The sequence below is a fragment of the Oryctolagus cuniculus genome, chromosome 2, assembly GCF_964237555.1.
Source record: "Oryctolagus cuniculus chromosome 2, mOryCun1.1, whole genome shotgun sequence".
Lineage (NCBI taxonomy): Eukaryota > Metazoa > Chordata > Mammalia > Lagomorpha > Leporidae > Oryctolagus > Oryctolagus cuniculus.
Window position 1 is genome coordinate 114,209,375 of NC_091433.1, and position 17,310 is coordinate 114,226,684.

The 17,310-nt window shown below is 54.1% G+C and overlaps 1 protein-coding gene across 5 annotated transcripts in view; it reads right to left on the minus strand.

Moving 5' to 3' along the window:
- Window positions 1-842: 842 nt before the first annotated feature.
- PAX8 (paired box 8) overlaps window positions 843-17,310 on the minus strand; it is a 57,902-nt gene continuing 41,434 nt past the window's right edge. For 2 of the 5 annotated variants that reach the window (XM_051836585.2, XM_051836578.2), the window contains exons 7-11: window positions 17,172-17,292; window positions 16,545-16,751; window positions 9,738-9,839; window positions 3,386-3,472; window positions 843-2,000 (exon numbers count right to left, since the gene is read on the minus strand). In XM_051836585.2, the coding sequence (XP_051692545.1) occupies window positions 1,924-2,000; window positions 3,386-3,472; window positions 9,738-9,839; window positions 16,545-16,751; window positions 17,172-17,292 (594 nt within the window). In that variant the 3' untranslated portion in view covers window positions 843-1,923. The remainder of the gene's footprint in view (window positions 2,001-3,385; window positions 3,473-9,737; window positions 9,840-16,544; window positions 16,752-17,171; window positions 17,293-17,310) is intronic. The other 3 variants (XM_051836591.2, XM_051836588.2, XM_051836593.2) reach the window with 2 other exon arrangements.

A 17,310-nucleotide genomic window follows, 5' to 3' on the forward strand; every position in this document is an offset into this window, starting at 1 on the left:
GGTGGGCCAGGCACCCTGTGGAGGGCAGGACCTCTGCTGTCATAGGGCGTCTCACTGCTGGTTGTCCTGAATCTCCCACCTCCCCAGCCACCCCTTCTACCCCGCACTGGCCTCGCCACCCTGTACCTCTCCACTGCTATGTGAGGTCAAATCTCCAGAACTAAGATGAGAGAAATCAGTGCCCCAGTGGCAGCCCTGCACCCTCCTTGAGTCCAGGACCCTCTGCCATCCCTGATGTCTTGTAGTGCCCTCTAGTGTTGGGTGGGAGTACTGGGCTTAGGGTCATCCAAAACTTCCCTTTTTTGGTGAGTCTTTCCTCCCTCCCTCCCTAACTCCCCCCCCTCTCTTTTCTCTTCCATGCTTGCTTTTGATTGCTGCTGTAATGTACTTACATTTTTATTTTTCATTTTTTCCTCCCATGTAAAATGGGGCAACTCCCACTTTAACCTACATGAAGGCCTCCCCACCTTGCCTGGCACCCAGGAGAGCCCAGGCCTCTCCTTGCCTGCTCTTGGGTCTTGAGGGTTGCAAGAGCTCTCTCACTGGCTTCCCACCCAGTGCACTGAGCCTGATACCAGCAGCACCCACCTGAGACTGAGCTTGGCCTAGCACCAAGCCATGGGCCTGCTTTATCCCCATGCTCACTCACTCAAAGCTTAGCGTAAGGGGTTTACCCAGTGTTAAGCATATGTTCGGGGCAGAGAGAAGGGCGAGGTGGCTGTGGGGTGTCATGGGGGCCCTTCCAGCCCTCAGCTAGAAGGTGAGCTTCTCAGCCAATGGCTCAGAGGTTTGCAGGGGAAAGCCCAGCCCAGAGACGCTTCTCTCCCCAGCCAACCCCAAAGCCTGAGACAAGAGCAATGGTTTATTGAGTCATGTTGCAATGGTGGGTTGTCTTTAAAAAAGAAAGAAGCGTCAAGGAGAGAAGCCCAACACGTAGGGGGACAATTCACTCGGAGGCCAAGGCGTGGGGGTGGAAGAAGGGAAGCTTGACCCAAACAGAGCTTCATGTACAGTATTTACACTCAGGCCTGGGGGGCAGGCGCTGGGGGTGGGGCAGCTGGCTTCGGGGGTTGCCTCGGGGGTCTCTTCTCGCTGGCTGTGGTGGTCGGGCTTGCGCAGCAGGAAGCACACTTGGCGCGCAGGAGCTGCTGGGAGGGTGGAAGCAGATCCCCGCCACTCTGCCTTGTTCTGCCCCGGGGGTTGGGGAAGGGGTGTAAGAGGCACCCCCCGGGGTCCTTTGGTGGGTCAGTCTCAGGCTGCTTTGTGCTGGTCTGGGGATGACCCACTGGAGGAGTAGCAGGGCTGCTGTTTGCATGGTCACAACAGCAGGCAAAAGGAGGGGCAGCTGAGGACCCCGGTGGGGGTGGGGAGGGGCGTCCGAGAGACTCTGCCCGGCCCGCAGCCTGTGTCTGAGTCGACGGTGGTGGAGGAAGCGTGGGCAAGCTGGGAAGAGATGGTGGGCAGCCTGGGGCCCGGCCCCGGACAGGCGGGAGGCCGGGGAGGTGACTCTCGGAGTGGCTGCAGAGGGAGGTCTTGTAGGCCTGAAGAAAGCGCTGACCGTTCACGATGGCTGCAGTGGTGCTGATGTGTGCGTCTCCCATCCGCCATCTCCTGGAGCTCCTCGTGGCTCCTTCTCCTCTTTGGTGGGTACCAGCCACGGGCACCTTCTTCCTCCAACTGCATTTCTTTGGACCTGGGATGGGCCTGTTTCCCCGGGGACTCCTGCCCCTCACGAAAGGGTCTTGGAGGACACTTCGCCCTTCTCCAAGGTCATCGCATCTTCCATGGTTCGTTAAATTAACCAATGCTGGACGTGTAGCTATTTTTCATGTAATAAATAAAGATTCCTTTGTGTGACTCTCTGGGGCCTGTCCCAGGCCCAGTCCTCCCGTTGCTCGGTCGCTCCCACCGTCCCCATGGCAACTACAGGTGGTCAAAGGCCGTGGCGGTGGTGGGTGGTGCGCTCGGCCTTGATGTGGAACTGTAATAATACGGGGAACCTGGACATGTTAAAAAAAATAATAACAACAACATCGCTGGTCAGAAGGGGAAATTGCACCCGGGCTGTCCCCTGCATCTGCTGACCTTTCAGACAGCACAAGTTAATCATTCATCCCTCCGGCCTATCTGATCATCAAAGATTAACTCCTCTCCTGGCCCTGTTTCCTCCTTCTCTGGCCTCACCTTTGAGTTTCTGGCCAGAATGAGAACGGTGGCTTCTTGCCCCTCCCCCCATGACGGCTTTGACCTTCAGCAGCCTCCGGACAAGGAGAGGGCAATGGAGAGAAGAGGCTCGCAGAGTCCCCAAGACCCAAGCACACCAGGGGGCCATCAGGCTTCTCATCTGCTTTGCCCCAGCAGTGCCAGCTTGGAGAATCTTGCTGTTAAGATGCAGGGCGCTGAGACTCCTGGCTGGCCCAGGGAGGTCTAAGCTCGAAGGTGTCCATGGCAAGGCAGAGCTGCCCGTGCCTAGAATGGCAGCCCTAGTGAGCTTCAGTGGGAAAGTGCCCTGACCCCGACAGGTCTCGCTGCCCACATCCTTTCTGGCTAAACTGAACGGAGAGGTGGCTTGAGTGGAACTCATCCGGCGAAGAGGCCACGTCCTGTCCCAAACACAGTGGGTTCCAGCAGGAAGGGGGTGTCTTGGGGAATGCATGGACCCGGCAGCCTGCAGTGGGACTTGCTGGGGTTTGCTGCCAGGTGGGGAGGCTCTCATGAGATCCCTCAAGTTCGTGCTTTGCTGGAAACCTCTGTGCAGCCCAGGGTCTCAGGGCGAGAGAGGGGTGAAGGGCAGCCTGGATGCTCCCCCAGGCTCACTCTCTGGCCCTTGACCCCGACTGCTGTCCACTTCTCAAGCCAACCGTAGATAACATGGTGGAACAAAGGATTTCTGCATCAGGGTTTTGGTGCTGAACCATGAGTATTTGTGAGCCACTTGGATGGTTAATGGGCGCAGTAGGCTGGTGTCTGGTCATCAGCTGCCAGGCAAGAGGGCAATGCCCATGGCAGGGAACCCCAGGCTAATCCTGCTGCTGTTGGCACGTAAGCTCCCAGAGATGGGAGGTCATCTCTTGGGCTACTCCGGAATCTACCCTCACCTTCTTCTCAAGGCCTGAGCTGTGGCATCATATTTGGTAGACATGACCTCGGGGATCAGGAGCAAGGATAAGCCAGGAAGTCTCTGGTCTTCTGCACCCCCCGCCCTTTTTCCAAACACACAGGTATCCTGCCCTACCTAAACACCTGTTACCAACAACACTCAGCTCCCCAGGGCTAACCTGGGGCCTCCCAACTTTAAGACAACTTTTGGCCTTGCCTTGCCCCCCCCACCCCCATCTCACCCCACCTGGCTCAGCAGAGGGCTGGGTGGCCCCCAAGAACTTACTCAGCAAGCTGGAGTTGGGGAAGCGCCAGGCCTCGCCGTAGGAGGAGTAGGGGGTGTGGCTGTAGGCATTGCCGGAGTATTCGCTTCCTGTTGGAGGCACAAGGGGAGAGCCCTGTGAGGTGGGGGAGTTTGGGGCAGGGGGTGGGTAGCAGGTGGAGCTCAGAAGGCTCCTCTGGACCCTCAGTGTGCATCATCAAGGACAATGCCCCTTTCTCCAGGTTCAAGAGGAAGTTCCCCGACACGCTGCAGCCCTCCAGGGGCCCAAGGAGGGAGAGGCTACTATTGCCACCCCTGCTTTCCAGATGGGATCTGCAGAAGCCCACAGCACAGCCAAGGGGTTGGGTGGAGTGTGTGTGGAGGCTATCCTGTGACTCCAAGGCCCAGGGCCCAGCCCCATTCCGCCTGCTGCCTGGACTTTCTGCAGAGGGGCCTTCCCCAGGGGCCCTCAGCAGGGGGAGGGGATGCATGATCGAAGGGAAAATGGGCAAATAGGAGCTTTTTTGGCTTCCCGGGGGGAGGAGTCTGCTGGGGGAGCAGGGTAGGAGGCTGTGTCCTGAGACTCTGAGAAATCTGTTGCCCCATCCTGAGTTGGCCAGTTAAACAAACTTGGCATCTGACTTTGCACAAAGTAAGTTAGATCACTTCCTGTAAGTGGATTCTTGGCTTTCCCAAAGGAATTATTTACCAAGAAATTATTTAAGAATCCCCTTACGTAACAACAATGCAGTGAAGCCGACCAGCGCCACTGGCCACGGTGTGGAGCTCACTCGCAAAGCCCCGCTCCACTTTACGACCCTCGTTCTCACAGCTGCCCCTGGAAGTACTCATCCATCCTGCCAATTTGTAGAGGAAGACATTGGAGGGTGGCAAGAAGACGTTTGCCTCAGTTCTCTCTGTTGGTAAGCGGCGGGGAAGAACTTGGCTCTCAATTCCAGATAGTTCCTCTGTACACTCACGAGATGCTACCATCTACACATCCAGGCACCTGACGACCCTGAGATCCAGTGAGTGTCCACACCGCCATGCAGAACCTCATCTGTGTTTGCAAACTAAGTGCTTTTTGTGGCTCTTTGTCTCCTGCCAGGCTCCGGAGGGGAAGCTTGAAACGCTGGCTCGGGAGCAGGCCTGCCCAGAGCCGCATCGCTGTTCCCTGCCTCCTGGCTTGGACCTTGGACCTTGGACCTTGGACTTTGGGTGGGTCTCTCAACCTCTCTGAACCTTGTTGGCCTCATCTGTGAAATGGTGCAGAGGGTTTTGAAAGGATTAAATGAGATAATGCATATTAAATGCTTAGCACCATGCTCAGGATATAATAAGTACTCAGTACGTATTAGCTTTTAGTGTTTTCCCATTAAACAAGAGCTAAAATAAAGCTCAGTGGAGGCGCGAACCAGTCGCCCAGCCGGAGAAGCAGGTGTTTGCACAGAGGGAATGGAGGTGAGGAGGAGGTTGCCCGAGCCCAAGGAAGGCTTCCGAAGCCTCTCCTTGCCTAGAGTCAGCAACAGGAAGCAAGCTCACAACAGGAGCATAAAACGGTCCCTTAGGGGCAGGGACTGAGCCTCGCACAGATCAGGCAAAAAAATTCATGTAAAAGAAAGAAGAGAATGAAGAAGGAAGGGGAAAAAAGCGAAGAAAAATAAAACTAAGGAATAACCAAACCGAAAGGTATTTTCTAGAGGCTACAAGTTCAGTTATAGCCTTAACTGGAAGCCTGCTCTGTGCTCCGACTCTAGCGCTGTCTCTGAGCCCCAGTGTGCACTGCTGGTACACCTCACCTCTCCCTGGTGTCAGCATTCACTTGCAGGAAGCCAACTGCACACCGGCTACACAGCAAGGGCCCCTCTGCCTTGGTCCCACCTTACCCAGTCCCAAACACCGCAGGCCCTTTAGGACAAGGAAGAGAGGTGGGAAAAACAAGGTGTTTGCCCTCTCATTTTGTTGGTCATTCATGCGTCGACTCACGTATTCATTCATTTTACTCACACTTACCAACCCCCTGTCTGCCTCTGTCATAGAGCAGTGGGGTAGGGATGGGGCCCAGGAGGCCGTATGGCACCTTCCCCCCATCGGATCTGTCAGCCTACCAGCAGCCAACCCGGCTTCCTTGCTCTGCAGCCAACCTAGTCACTGCCCACGTCGCCCCTACTGCTTCAACAATCTCTCCCTTTGAAACTCATTGCCTCCTTCTGCATGTAAACCTGCTCATCTACCTTCTTTCAAAAATCCTCTTCCTGGCTGGCACAGTGGCTCACTAGGCTAATCCTCCGACTGAGGCACCTGCACTCCGGGTTCTAGTCCCAGTTGGGGCACCGGATTCTGTCCCAGTTGCTCTCTTCCAGTCCAGCTCTCTGCTGTGGCCCCGGGAAGGCAGTGGAGGATGGCCCAAGTGCTTGGGCCCTGTACCCAAATGGGAGACCAGGAGGAAGCACCTGGCTCCTGGCTTCGGATCGGCGTAGCCATTTGGGGGGTGAACCAACAGAAGGAAGACCTTTCTCTCTGTCTCTCTCACTGTCTAACTCTGCCTGTAAAAAAAAAAAAAAAATCCTCTTTCTGCCAACATCCCTCTCTTGCTCTCAGTCCTTCCTCTGCCCCAGGTCTCTGCTTTCAGCTTTCTCATTCCCTCCCAATAATGCCAACACGGATGCACTCAAATCCGCACAACTTGTAACTCCATCATTCTGGTGGTCACAACACCCCCGCCCTCTGGGCTCATCATATCCTCGATGCCTTTGGGTTTTGTGATGCCCGGTCTCTTGGTCTGCTCAGTAACTCACTCTTCTTTCCAATTCACTTCCCCTGCTCATTCCTTCTCTCTTAGAGCTCTGAGCTATGTTGAAGAACCCCAAGCTTGATTTGTGAGCCCTCTGTGAATTCTCACCCACATTCTCCCTCTGGTGAGCTTTTCTAATCCCTTGACATTAAATAACAGCTCTGTACAACGCCTGACTTCAGACACATGCCATGGGCCCGTGACTTTGTAAACCAGGAATGTAGTAAGCATCTCAACGCTAAAATGGCCCAGCTCTGGCTCACACACATAACGTGTCACTGTCATCCCTGGAGCTTCCCAAGCCCAAAACCTACAAATGATCCTGGTTTCCTCTATTTCTTCATCCCTACACCAATTTGTCAACAAATATCCCCAGCGTCTCTTTTCTCGGCCTGTGCTGCTTCTTCCCTAGGCAAAGCCACTGCCATGTCTGCAAGACGCTCCCTAACTGGCCTCTGTGCTTTCTCTCTTCACAGTCAGCAGTCCACCTTCCCAGAAGTCTGCACAGCCTTTTAGATCTTGAGCCAGCCATCACCAACATCTTCTCATCTTGTAGCGTCAATCACTATTATTTAATATAACCACCTTTCTTCCATGTGCTATCATGCTAAACTAGTTCCTGCCTTAGGGCCTTTGCACTTGCTTTTCTTGTGGGCTGAGGATGATCTGCTCCAGTTTATCACTTGGCTGGCCACTTTGAACAGCTTCTCCAAGAGGACTCCCCGATCGAGCAATCTGGAGTAGTTATCTCCTTCCCCTGCGGCTCTTTATTACATAAGCCCACTTTATTGTCTTCACGATGCTTATCATCATCGATTTACTTATTTACTGTTCACTGCTCTCCACGATTAGGTTGTAAGTTCCATGAAGAAAGGGGCTTGTCCACTGCTCCATCCCCAGCAAGGCATGCAACAGAGCCTCAACCAGTATTTAAGTGAAAAGTGGTTATGTGCATGGGAGAATGCAAGAGTGGAAGGAAGTAGGACTGAGGGAAGGGTTGATAATGAAATAATGGATGGATGGGAAGATCCGGTGGTGGAACGACGGAGAGAGTAAAGGATTTCTATATGGAAAGATGGATGGATAGATGGGTGGGTGGAAAGATGCACAAATGAAAGGAGGGCTATTTGAAAAGATGATGGGTCGATGGACACATAGACGATGGCTGCATGGATCTATGCAACTGAAGCTGTTGATTTCACTATGGAATTGGTGTGAGGGTAGTGAACTGTTAGTGGGGCTGGAACAAAAAAAGAGGGAAGGCCAAACAAAAGGTGAATGGACAAGAGAAGTCTGTGTCCAGGCCACTAGCACGAGCTGCTTTTCTACAGCTTGTCTGTTGATTTGTGCTTTGATGGCAGGCAGTGGGGTATTGAGGGAAGAGCCCTGGGTCTGAAATCAGAAGGCTGTGTTTGAACAACTCAGTCACTTAGTATGGGAAGACCTGAGCACAACATTTTACTTTTCTATGCCTCAGTTCTCCCTCCCTCCCTCCCTCCCTCCCTCCCTCCCTCCCTCCCTCCCTCCCTTCCTTCCTCCCTCCTTCCCTCCTTCCTTCCTTCCTTCCTTCCTTCTTTCCTTCCTTCCTTCCTTCCTTAATAAATCTGGGATGATATAAGCTTCTCAGTTATAAGGTTGAAGATTAAATGAAAAATAAAATTCAATGTATCACTCCCTTCCTTCCACAGCTGATCGAGGGATGTTACTGGCACGCCTTACTTAGAGCATTTAGTGAATACCCGACGCACATGCAGTAAGTGCTCAATAAAATGTGCTGCCTTCGGTGGAAGGAATCCCCACTCCCCTTCAGTCAACTGGGAGATACAGGCAGAGGTAAGAGACACAGAGTTTTCTTACCAAAAATGCCTTAGGGATTCATTTGCACACTGGCAATCCCAGGAACCAGGTGATGCATTTACATAGTACTGCCTTTGCTGAAACTCATTTGCATGCAACTTACTGGGAGCCCATCCAGGCCCCTCCCTTTTCCAATTCACTGGCCGGCAATGTGGTGACCCTGCTATTTTTTTTTTTTTTTCCAATAGCACCCACTGCAGATAAGGTCTTTCTGGAAACAACCCGGAGGCTTTGATGAGAAGTCCAAACCCTGCAGCTACCTCACGGGTCACACTCTGGGCCCCAGGAACCCCCTGCCCTGGGCCTGCCCCCAGAGGCTGAGCCATAATTAAGAGGAAAGCCTAGAGCTGCTTGTTTCTTCCTCCTCCTCCTCCTCCTCTAAGCAGGCGGCAGGGGAAGGTGGAGGGGCTGCAAGGGGGATGGGGGAGCTGACTGGAGCCTGGGATTTTGATTGAGAGGCCCCATTATCCACACTCTTAAAAAAATAACCGAATCTTTTCCTTTTTTATCTTGACCAATCTCATTTCACGCTCCAGAAGAGGAAGGGAGGGAGGGAGGGAGTCCGGGGCCAGGAGGGAGAGAGGAGTCAGTATTCTGTATTTTCAACGCTGCATTAAGCACATCGCCACGGTAACCAGGCAGCAACAAGTGCCAGCTCAGCAGGTTCCCAGGGAGCACAGGACCTCCTTCCCTCCTTCTCTTTCTCCCTCCCTTCCCTCTGCCCAGAAGAGCCCAGCCCACCTGCCTCTGCATAGGGTGCCCAGAGTGGGTGGCTGGCAAAGATTAACCCCTGCCAGAGAGGGCGGGAAGCAGGCCAGGAAGGCTGGCCCAAGGCTGGTAGGAGGGTCACAGAAACCCTGAGTTCACAGACGCTTCCAGAAGCTCTGGGACCCCCATGGGCAGTACAAATAGCTCGGTTCTACCTCTTCCATCCCAGAGTTTTTCCTATATGGATCCTAAAAGAGGGAGACTTGCCCAGAGAAATTCCCATTGTCCCCATCTGTCCAGATGTTGACAACCCAGATGACCACTGGATGCCAACTGGCAGACCAAAAAAAAAAAAAAAAAACAAAAAACAACAACAAAAAAAACACAACAAATAACCGACAGACAGCATTCCCGGGAGATCCAAATGAAGATGGAGAAACACTCCCAGCTCATCTCCCACTCCACGGTACCTGCAGAGTACCTAGAACTTGGGACCTATCCCCACCCAGTGGAGTGAGTGTTGTACATGAGGGATGCTGTATCTCAGTCACTTCACGAGCCCCGTCACCGTCACCAGCAGCACAACTGGCACTCAGACTTTACAGAAAGCATAAACTCACCAGAGCTAAACTCCTCCACTGGGAGGCCCTGGCCTGCCTGGGGGCTGCACGCCTGCTTGGCTCATAGTGTTTCTCTGGCCCCTTGTGTGTTCCACGGGGAGAAGCGGGGGTGCTTGGATCTGAACACCGGGCTGTCTCAGCCCCGCCCTTTCCATCATGGTGGGTGATGTCAGAAATCGGGGAAGAAGAAGGTTGAGCTGGGGCGTGCTCAAGGGCCAGGGCAGCCCTGGGTGTTTTCTTGAGGCTTTTATAAGAAGGTGCCCCCTTCAGTCACCCTTCAATGCCCCTCACGGAGTCCATGGATGCGACACAGCCTGCCTCTTGTCCCTCTTGCCCCACCTCTCTCCAACACTGCTCCTTTACAATGCCCTCCACCCAACCCGGACCCTCTCCTTACCTGCCACCATGCCTGCGATGGCAGAAGAGGCATAGCTGCCTTGTCCACTGGTGGGGATGTGGGGTGGGTATCCGGGCAGCGTGGGCCCCACCATCTCTCGCCCTGGGAAAACACAGCAAAGAGTTATCAGTCGACCACGGAGGCTCCTGGGCTTGTCTCACCCTCTGAAGGCTCAGCAAGTCTTCCTGGGTGCCATTCCTGCTGTCTCCGGAGGCACTTCCTCCCTCATCGCTCCTCCACCATGCCCAAGGTCTGGTCTTCTCTGGTGTTCTGAAGGACAGAGGCTCCACCGCACATGGAGCACCTGCTACTGCTGCCCCCTGTGGTCCTCTGTCATTCTGTGGGTTCAGTTACCTGAGTATTCTTTTGTTCAACCACAAAAATGTCATGGTATTGGAGGCCAGGGCCTATGCTCTCTGGGTCTTTATTATCTCCTACAGCTCCCAGCACAGCAGTGGCACAGCTGACCTAAGTCAACATGTTAGGTGTTGACTTCATTAGTCTACTTCAGACTTCATCCCTTCTGGCCCTGGCTCCAAGGAGGACCAAGAACAAGCCCTGGAAGTGAGGGCAGAGGTGTGGCCCACTGGCCCATTACAATCCATTTTTGGACCTGTAGCAGACATCGCTAATCAATCACCACCCTCTTTCACTGAGCCAGAGAGCAGGTTCCTACTCCATAGCCTGGCCTTGCAGGTAGGTGCAATCTATGAAATTACAAGGAACATGAAATCTATTGGCTGGCTATCACTGACCTAGAAAGGAGATGTTGCTGAGAGATATTTAGCTCATACTTATGACCATGAGCCACACACCTGTCCTCTTCATTTTTGAAAAGGATCATTTTCAGCAAAACATACTCCTGCCTTGATGATACCAGGGCAGCTCTGTGGAGACCCCATTCCCCAGCTCTACCCCTCCTCTGTACCGAGAAGTCAATCTCTCCCCTTCTGGAGACTGACCTGACTGGTGAGCTTCCTCCCATCTGCCCCATGTGCCAACAACCAGGATCCCTGGCCTGCGCCCCTCTTCCATCATCCCCACGTCCTGTAGGCCCAGACCAGACTCTCCCATGGTTCTTGGCAAGGAGACAATGCCTCCTGGTCTGCCCAGATCTGCCCAGGTGATGACCAGTGTCCCGGCGGATTTACTAAGAAGGCCCACTTCACCATCACATGCTTCAGTGTGAATGGTGAACGACCACCCGGTGATGAGACACTGGGTTGCTGTAGTTGGTGGTGGTGCTTGAAGAGGTTCTCAATGTCAGCAGTACTGCCCCTCTAGGCTGGATCACTCTTTGTTGTGGGGGTGTCCTGTGCCTCGCAGGATGTTTAGTACCATCCCTGGTGTCTACTCACTAGAGGCTGGTAGCTGTTCTGACCCAGTGTGATAACCAAAGATGTTTCCAGACAGTGCAGCGTGTCCCCAGGGATGAGGCAGCAGGGGAAAGTCACCCTTGGCTGAGAACTGCTGTGTTAATTGTGACCATCTGATCTAACAACCACCTGAGTGCCCCTGTCCACCAACTAGGGCACCGCTTGTCCAACTCTCCTCCCTTGAGTGCCCCCAAGGTCTCCGTTAACTCAGCCCTTTCAAGAGGTGCTAGTGGTGGTGGAAAGAAAGAGCCTAAGAGCTGCCCACGCCACGGTGCCTGCCTCCTTACCTCTCTTTCTGGAGATACTTGAAGACAGCACATTCAGTGTTTGTTGAGTACACACTTAGTGAGGACATACTATGTACTAGGCACTTTGCTACGCACTTGGGGATAGAGCAGGAGCCAAGAATGCTAAATCAGCAAGGCCAGGCACTAAATCAAGATAGAGCATAGGCTTGGATGTGCATTTGGACCCAAACTTACGGGGTCAATGAACAAGACCAGGCGTATTCAGCTTCTGCCCATCCTTTGGAGGGAGAGAGGGCTAAGAATCAGAGGACCAGGGGTCCTTATCCTGCTTCTATGGCCAATTTACTGAGTGCCGCTAGGCCAGCCACTTACATGCCCCAAGCCTCAGCTTCTTCACACGCAAAATGGGAAAACCTAAGAGTAACCTTATGTACCTTCTTTATTACTACTATTCCTTAATTCAGAGCCAGGGTTTCATGCTGCATGTGGACACTGGTAAGCACAATGGACGCATTCCAGAAGGAGATGCATGTCTATGGAACTCTTATAGGACGAATTCTCTTTGAAATGAGTGTTCCATGTCCATTATTCAAAACTCTGTAAAGGTTTTGGAGAACTTGGATGCTACCTTCTAATCTGTTTAACTTTTACTACACTGCCCCCTACCCTTGTGATTGGTACTGGATCAAACAGGGGGGAAGACACAGGCATTCTACAGGTGGGCGCAGTTTACCTGGCACAGGCTTATCAAAGGAAGAGATGAAGGGTTGGGAACACAGGCAGAGAAAAGGGAATTTTAGTACATCTAGAAGTAGGGGGAGAAAGATGCAGATGACTGATGGAGGTGAAAGTCTGAGCTTTCTGTGAAGAAGACTAATACAACTGACCACAGACTCAGCCTTCTTGGGCCTTGGATGGAGCACCTGGCCGGGCACTGGAGCTCACGAGAGGGGGGCGTGATGTGAAGTTGTGGGGAGCAGGAGGAGCACGGGGGTGAACAGGTGGAGTGGAGCATGTGATGGAAGAGGTGGCGCTGATTCAGGCCCAGTGCCTCACTCTCTGCTCTTCCCTTCCTGCTTTCTTCTCCCTGGGAGACCTCTAGATCCAGGCCAGACTGCAGATGAGAGACTCATCACTTAATTTCTCCAAACCCCGTCTTCCCTTCTGCCACAGGAGGAGCTAGTTGAGGGCAGAGCTTGTAAATTGGGGTCACCTTACTGCTTAATGATTGTTGGGGCTTCCTCTCTCCATATCCCCTGATCCTGCTGCTTCTTGAATTGCACACCATAGCAGACCCTTGAAGGCTTCCTGCCATGAAACTTGGCCCTGTTGGAAAGATTGGGCTTGGGACAGCCTCACACAGACCACGAAGCCATAAACTCTACCAAGAGTCCTTCCAAACTCTTTGTGCCAATTCCTTAAAGACAAGGAGGCTTCAAAGAAGGGGCCGGCGCTGTGCCGTAGCAGGTAAAGCCGCTGCCCGCAGTGCCGGCATCCCAAATGGGTGCCGGTTCGAGTCCCGGCTACTCCACTTCTGATCCAGCTCTCTGCTATGGCCTGGGAAAGGAGTAGAAGATGGCCCAAGTGCTTGGGTCCCTGCACCCACGTGGGAGACCCCGGAAGAAGTTCCTGGCTCCTGGCTTCGGATCAGCACAGCTCCAGCTGCTATGGCCAACTGGGGAGTGAACCAACGGATGGAAGACCCCCCCCCCCTTCTGCTTCTCCTTCTCTCTGTGTGTAGTTCTGACTTTCAAGTAAATAAATAAATCTTAAAAAAAAAAAAAAAAAGAGTTCACAGAAAAATTAAATTAAAAGCTAATGGGCATTTTCCCATCAATGCTTTGGAAAACCCTTCATGCGTGGTCTCTTCCAAAAAGTCAAGAACCCTGCAGCCTTTTTAGAAACAAAACCACAGGAGCCGTGAGCCACTTTCCCCTGTGGCCTAACCATGCCCTCTCCTCTGCTTCTCTGATTTTGAGGCTCTTCATGCTAAATTTGTCCTTGCTGTGTGATTTCATCCCTTCTGCATTCAAGTGTACTTCCAACACGACCCTACTTCGAAGAACTCAACTTAGGCACAGACTCATGCTGACAGATTGTGAGCTGGGCTTGTCCAAGAAACCTGAAGCACTCCAGAAATACTGGTAACTGTTCTAAATATTGGTACACAGCAGCATCGAAAGCCAATACTTGGAGGCGTTCAGAGAGTAGAAATGATTTCAGACGTTTCAGACTCTTCTTTGCCCTCTTTGATGTGCGCCTCTCTGTAACCCCTTTTCAGTTCCTTATCTTGTGCTGATAGCAAGTAAAATTGATGGCAGCCCAGAATCTCTTTGGCAGGACTAAATATAATTTGTAAGAAACGATGGAGGAGGGTAATGGACTCTTTGATGATAAAACCTAACTCAGAGCTTTCTGATCAGCAGAGCTGGAGTCAGCCTTGGAGTAGCCAGGACAAGGACAGCTTCCATGTCACTGTGGCGGCCAGCGAGTGGGGAATCCACATGGAGGTGACTGAAGGGAGCTGGTGGGAATGCTGGGGGCAATCTCACTGTTCCCCAAACCCTGTGGCTGAGTGTGGAGAGGCTGGGACTCAGAAGGACAGCCAGTGTCGGAGTCGCCAGGCCCAGCCAGGGAAGCGACTCGGGAGACAGACTGTGGAGCGGTGAGGGAGCCCCAGGACACAGCAGGGGCTCGCCCAGAGTGGGTGAGCTGGGTGTGGTGCTGCAGGCTGGAGCTGAGCTGGCTGTAGGATGAGAGCTCACGGGGACCCCTTTCTCCCCTCTGTCTGCAGCATTCCCTAGGAGCAATGTCCTCTGCTTCCTCTGCTCTCTCTCAAATTCACCTCCTCTCCCTTTGGAAGACTCCACAGCCTGGAGATCATTCCTTCCTAGCCTTCCTCCACCTGTCACGTCTTCCCAGCCCTTTCACCGTGGCTCACCCACGTTGTGAGCTAGGTAGGTCCACTCTGGACTGGAGGCCACCTGAGTCGGTCAAGCTGTGGGGAGCTTCAGGCCAACACTTCAAACTCATCACCTTTGGGCCAGATCAGCAAGGCTGGGCTCACTGCTGGGAGCTGCAGACTTGAATCTCCTGCAGACTTGAATTGTCTCCTGCTGGGCCCCAGTCTCCCCACTTTCCTCTTGCTCGCTTTGGGGCCCTTGTTTCTATGCTGAATCTTCAACCCTTGGACTGGGCCCTGAGGCCGGGCATCAGCCTTCCTGGGTGCCTACACACTACATATCAGACATGCTAGTGCTGCTTGGCTGGCTGCCTGCTTTGAGTGGCCACGTGGTGCCTGCTGCCAACTGCTTTGTTCCATGGGTTGGCTGACCTCCCGGTCCAGCCGCTGACCTGGTGACTGTGCATGTCCGCTAAGAGCTGACACAAGTTGGCTGCATGTGGAGAGGGGATATCTGAAGCCCTAAAAGGGTGGCAGGGAGGGGACAAAGTGTGGGCAGGGAGTTTTCCCTGGGCCGTTCCAACCATGAGGGGTCACCAAAAAGTTCATGGGAAATGCATATTAGAAAAGAAATGGCATGGATTTCAAATTGCACCCAAATAAGCTCATCTTTTAATCCCATTTTCCCACCAGTTTTTGAGTCCCACTCCTACAAGTATGCGCTCCGATGTCTCCTCTCCGCCAGCCTCCAGCTGCCCTTGGCCCCTCCGTCTCCTCTGAGCTGGTCCTGCCAGCCCTCTGCAGGCTCCCACAGTAAAGGCAGAACTGCTCCCCAACACTGGGTGCCTCGCTGCAGCCCCCAGTCCTGGCCTGACACTGCCATGAGACGACGCCAGGCCCGTCCCTTGGTCAGGATGACCCACCCCACAGCTGACGTGAGCCTCTTCCACTTGCCCACTCCTCCCCTCCCCGATCCATCTTCTCTGGCCAACTTTGATCAAAACAAATGACTCATCTCTGCAGCCTTCACTCTCTAGAACTTTCTAAGTCTCAGCCGGCATTTTCGTTCTTCCTTCATATCCTTAAGCTCAGCCTCTCTGCCCTCACACTGGGGATCTACCTCTTCCAAAATGATGGCCCTCATTCGAGGCCAGGATGCAGAGGAAACTGATGCCGAAGTCTCAGATGGAGGAGGTCTGAGAGGTCCACAGACTGGCATCAAGCAACTGTGGCCATCGGGGCTGCAGAGGTTGTGCCCTTTTGAAGTCCTTGCTTCCCACAGAGCGGGTCTTTGTGGCTCTGCTTGGGAACCTGGCTTCGGCAAAGACTTTCAAGGGAGCACGGCGAGCCCCAGCAGCACTAGGAAACCACTGGTCCAGATGGACGGCCGGACTCTGGGCTGTCTGTGCACCAGACATTCCCCTGGCCTTCTCTAGCATCGCCAGGTGTTGGGGTGGAGAGGCAATCACTCCGTCTCCAGATACACCTACCTCCTGGACACAGCTCTAATGTCAAGGACGTTCATCCAGTACAGAACTGAAAGCTACCTGGCTTCCGCCCTTGCCCCTGCCGCCCTGCAGGCTCACATCTCAAACAGTCTCATCCCTGGGGGTCCTTGGGATCCCGAAGACGATCAAGGGTTTCTGCCTGTGATCTCCCTACTCTCTTGTCTCCTGCAGCCACTGCTCAGGGCCCGGTGGGCTGGACTGATGTCCTGCCAGGGAGCCCCGGCTCCACCCGAGGCCTCAGCCTGCTGGACACCATGCTGCTACCGAGAGGTCTTGGCCAGGCCCGCTCCCTCCCTGGGCCTGTTTCCTGCTCAGCATGGGGAGAGGCTTCCCCGGGACGTCCCCTGTATACCTCCAGCTCCAAGTCTTTTAAGGCAGGTGATGGTTTTATGAATTTGACCCAAAAACTGACTCCAAAAACCAATGCCTTTTTCCTCTGAAGTTTTGTTTCTTTTTCCTTAAAAAAAAAAAAATCCTTGTGTGTGTGTGTGTGTGTGTGTGTGTGTGTACTAAGACCAAGTGTTTCCCCTTTACAGTGCTAGCTCCTGGCTGAAGGGTCCCTGTTCTTCCATGAGGTTTTGGGGTCCCGACTTCCTGGCACCTCTCAGACTGCCTGCCTTTTCCAAAGCCACGCCTTAAACCCCAGTGGTGGTGGACAAGACTGGGGACTGGGGAGGGAGGCTAGACCCAAACCAGCGTTCTGGGGGCTGGCCGTGAGGACCCCCCTCCCGCCCCCCGCGGTATCTGCACAGCCCGGGGCCTCCCTGTCGTACCTGAGAGGAGGGCCTGGCCCGTGAACTGCCCGTACACGGAGGCAGCATGGGGAAAGGCATTGAAGGGCGGGACCGAGGCACCTGCTGGGACCCCGGAGCCGACTTGCTGCAGATCCAAAAAGGCGGAGCTAGATAAAGAGGAAGGGGTGGAGCTAGAACTGGACACCTCGGGGGTTTCCTGCTTTATGGCGAAGGGTGAATGAGGATCTGCCGGAGGGAGGGAGACAACAAGGAGAGAGGGGTGTGAGATGAGGGGGCGGGAACATGCACAAACCAAGCCATGAGATGCGGGGGGGCGGGGGGGGGGGACGGGCGCGGGCGAGCAGACGGGCTTTCTCGGGGGTCTGGGGCCTCAGTGGGGTACACCCTGCACCTGGGGTGGTGGGAGAAGGGGCGAGCGAGGCTCTACCTCCCTGCTGTGCCTTCTACCAGTGTAGACGTGCCAAAGTGTGTGTGCCCGCCTATCCCAGGAGGGGCCTAGGGTTGGAGGCACCACCCTCTGAGCCCACCTCGCCTGTCAGGCCCGGGGCCCCAAACATGTTCCTCATGCCAGCCAGCCAGCCAGCCAGCTCTGCTCTCCGCTGCCCTCCAGCTGGGCCTCATGGCTGGGGACACACAGCGTCATACCTGCCACCACGGGGTAGGTCTGGTGAGTGGGGAGGTTGCGGCCCAGGGGCGTGTTGGAGGGGGTCAGGGTGGCCTTCCCATCGTCCAGGGCACTGTTGAGCAGGGGCAGCGGGTAGAGGCCCTGGGGAGTAAAAGAGAG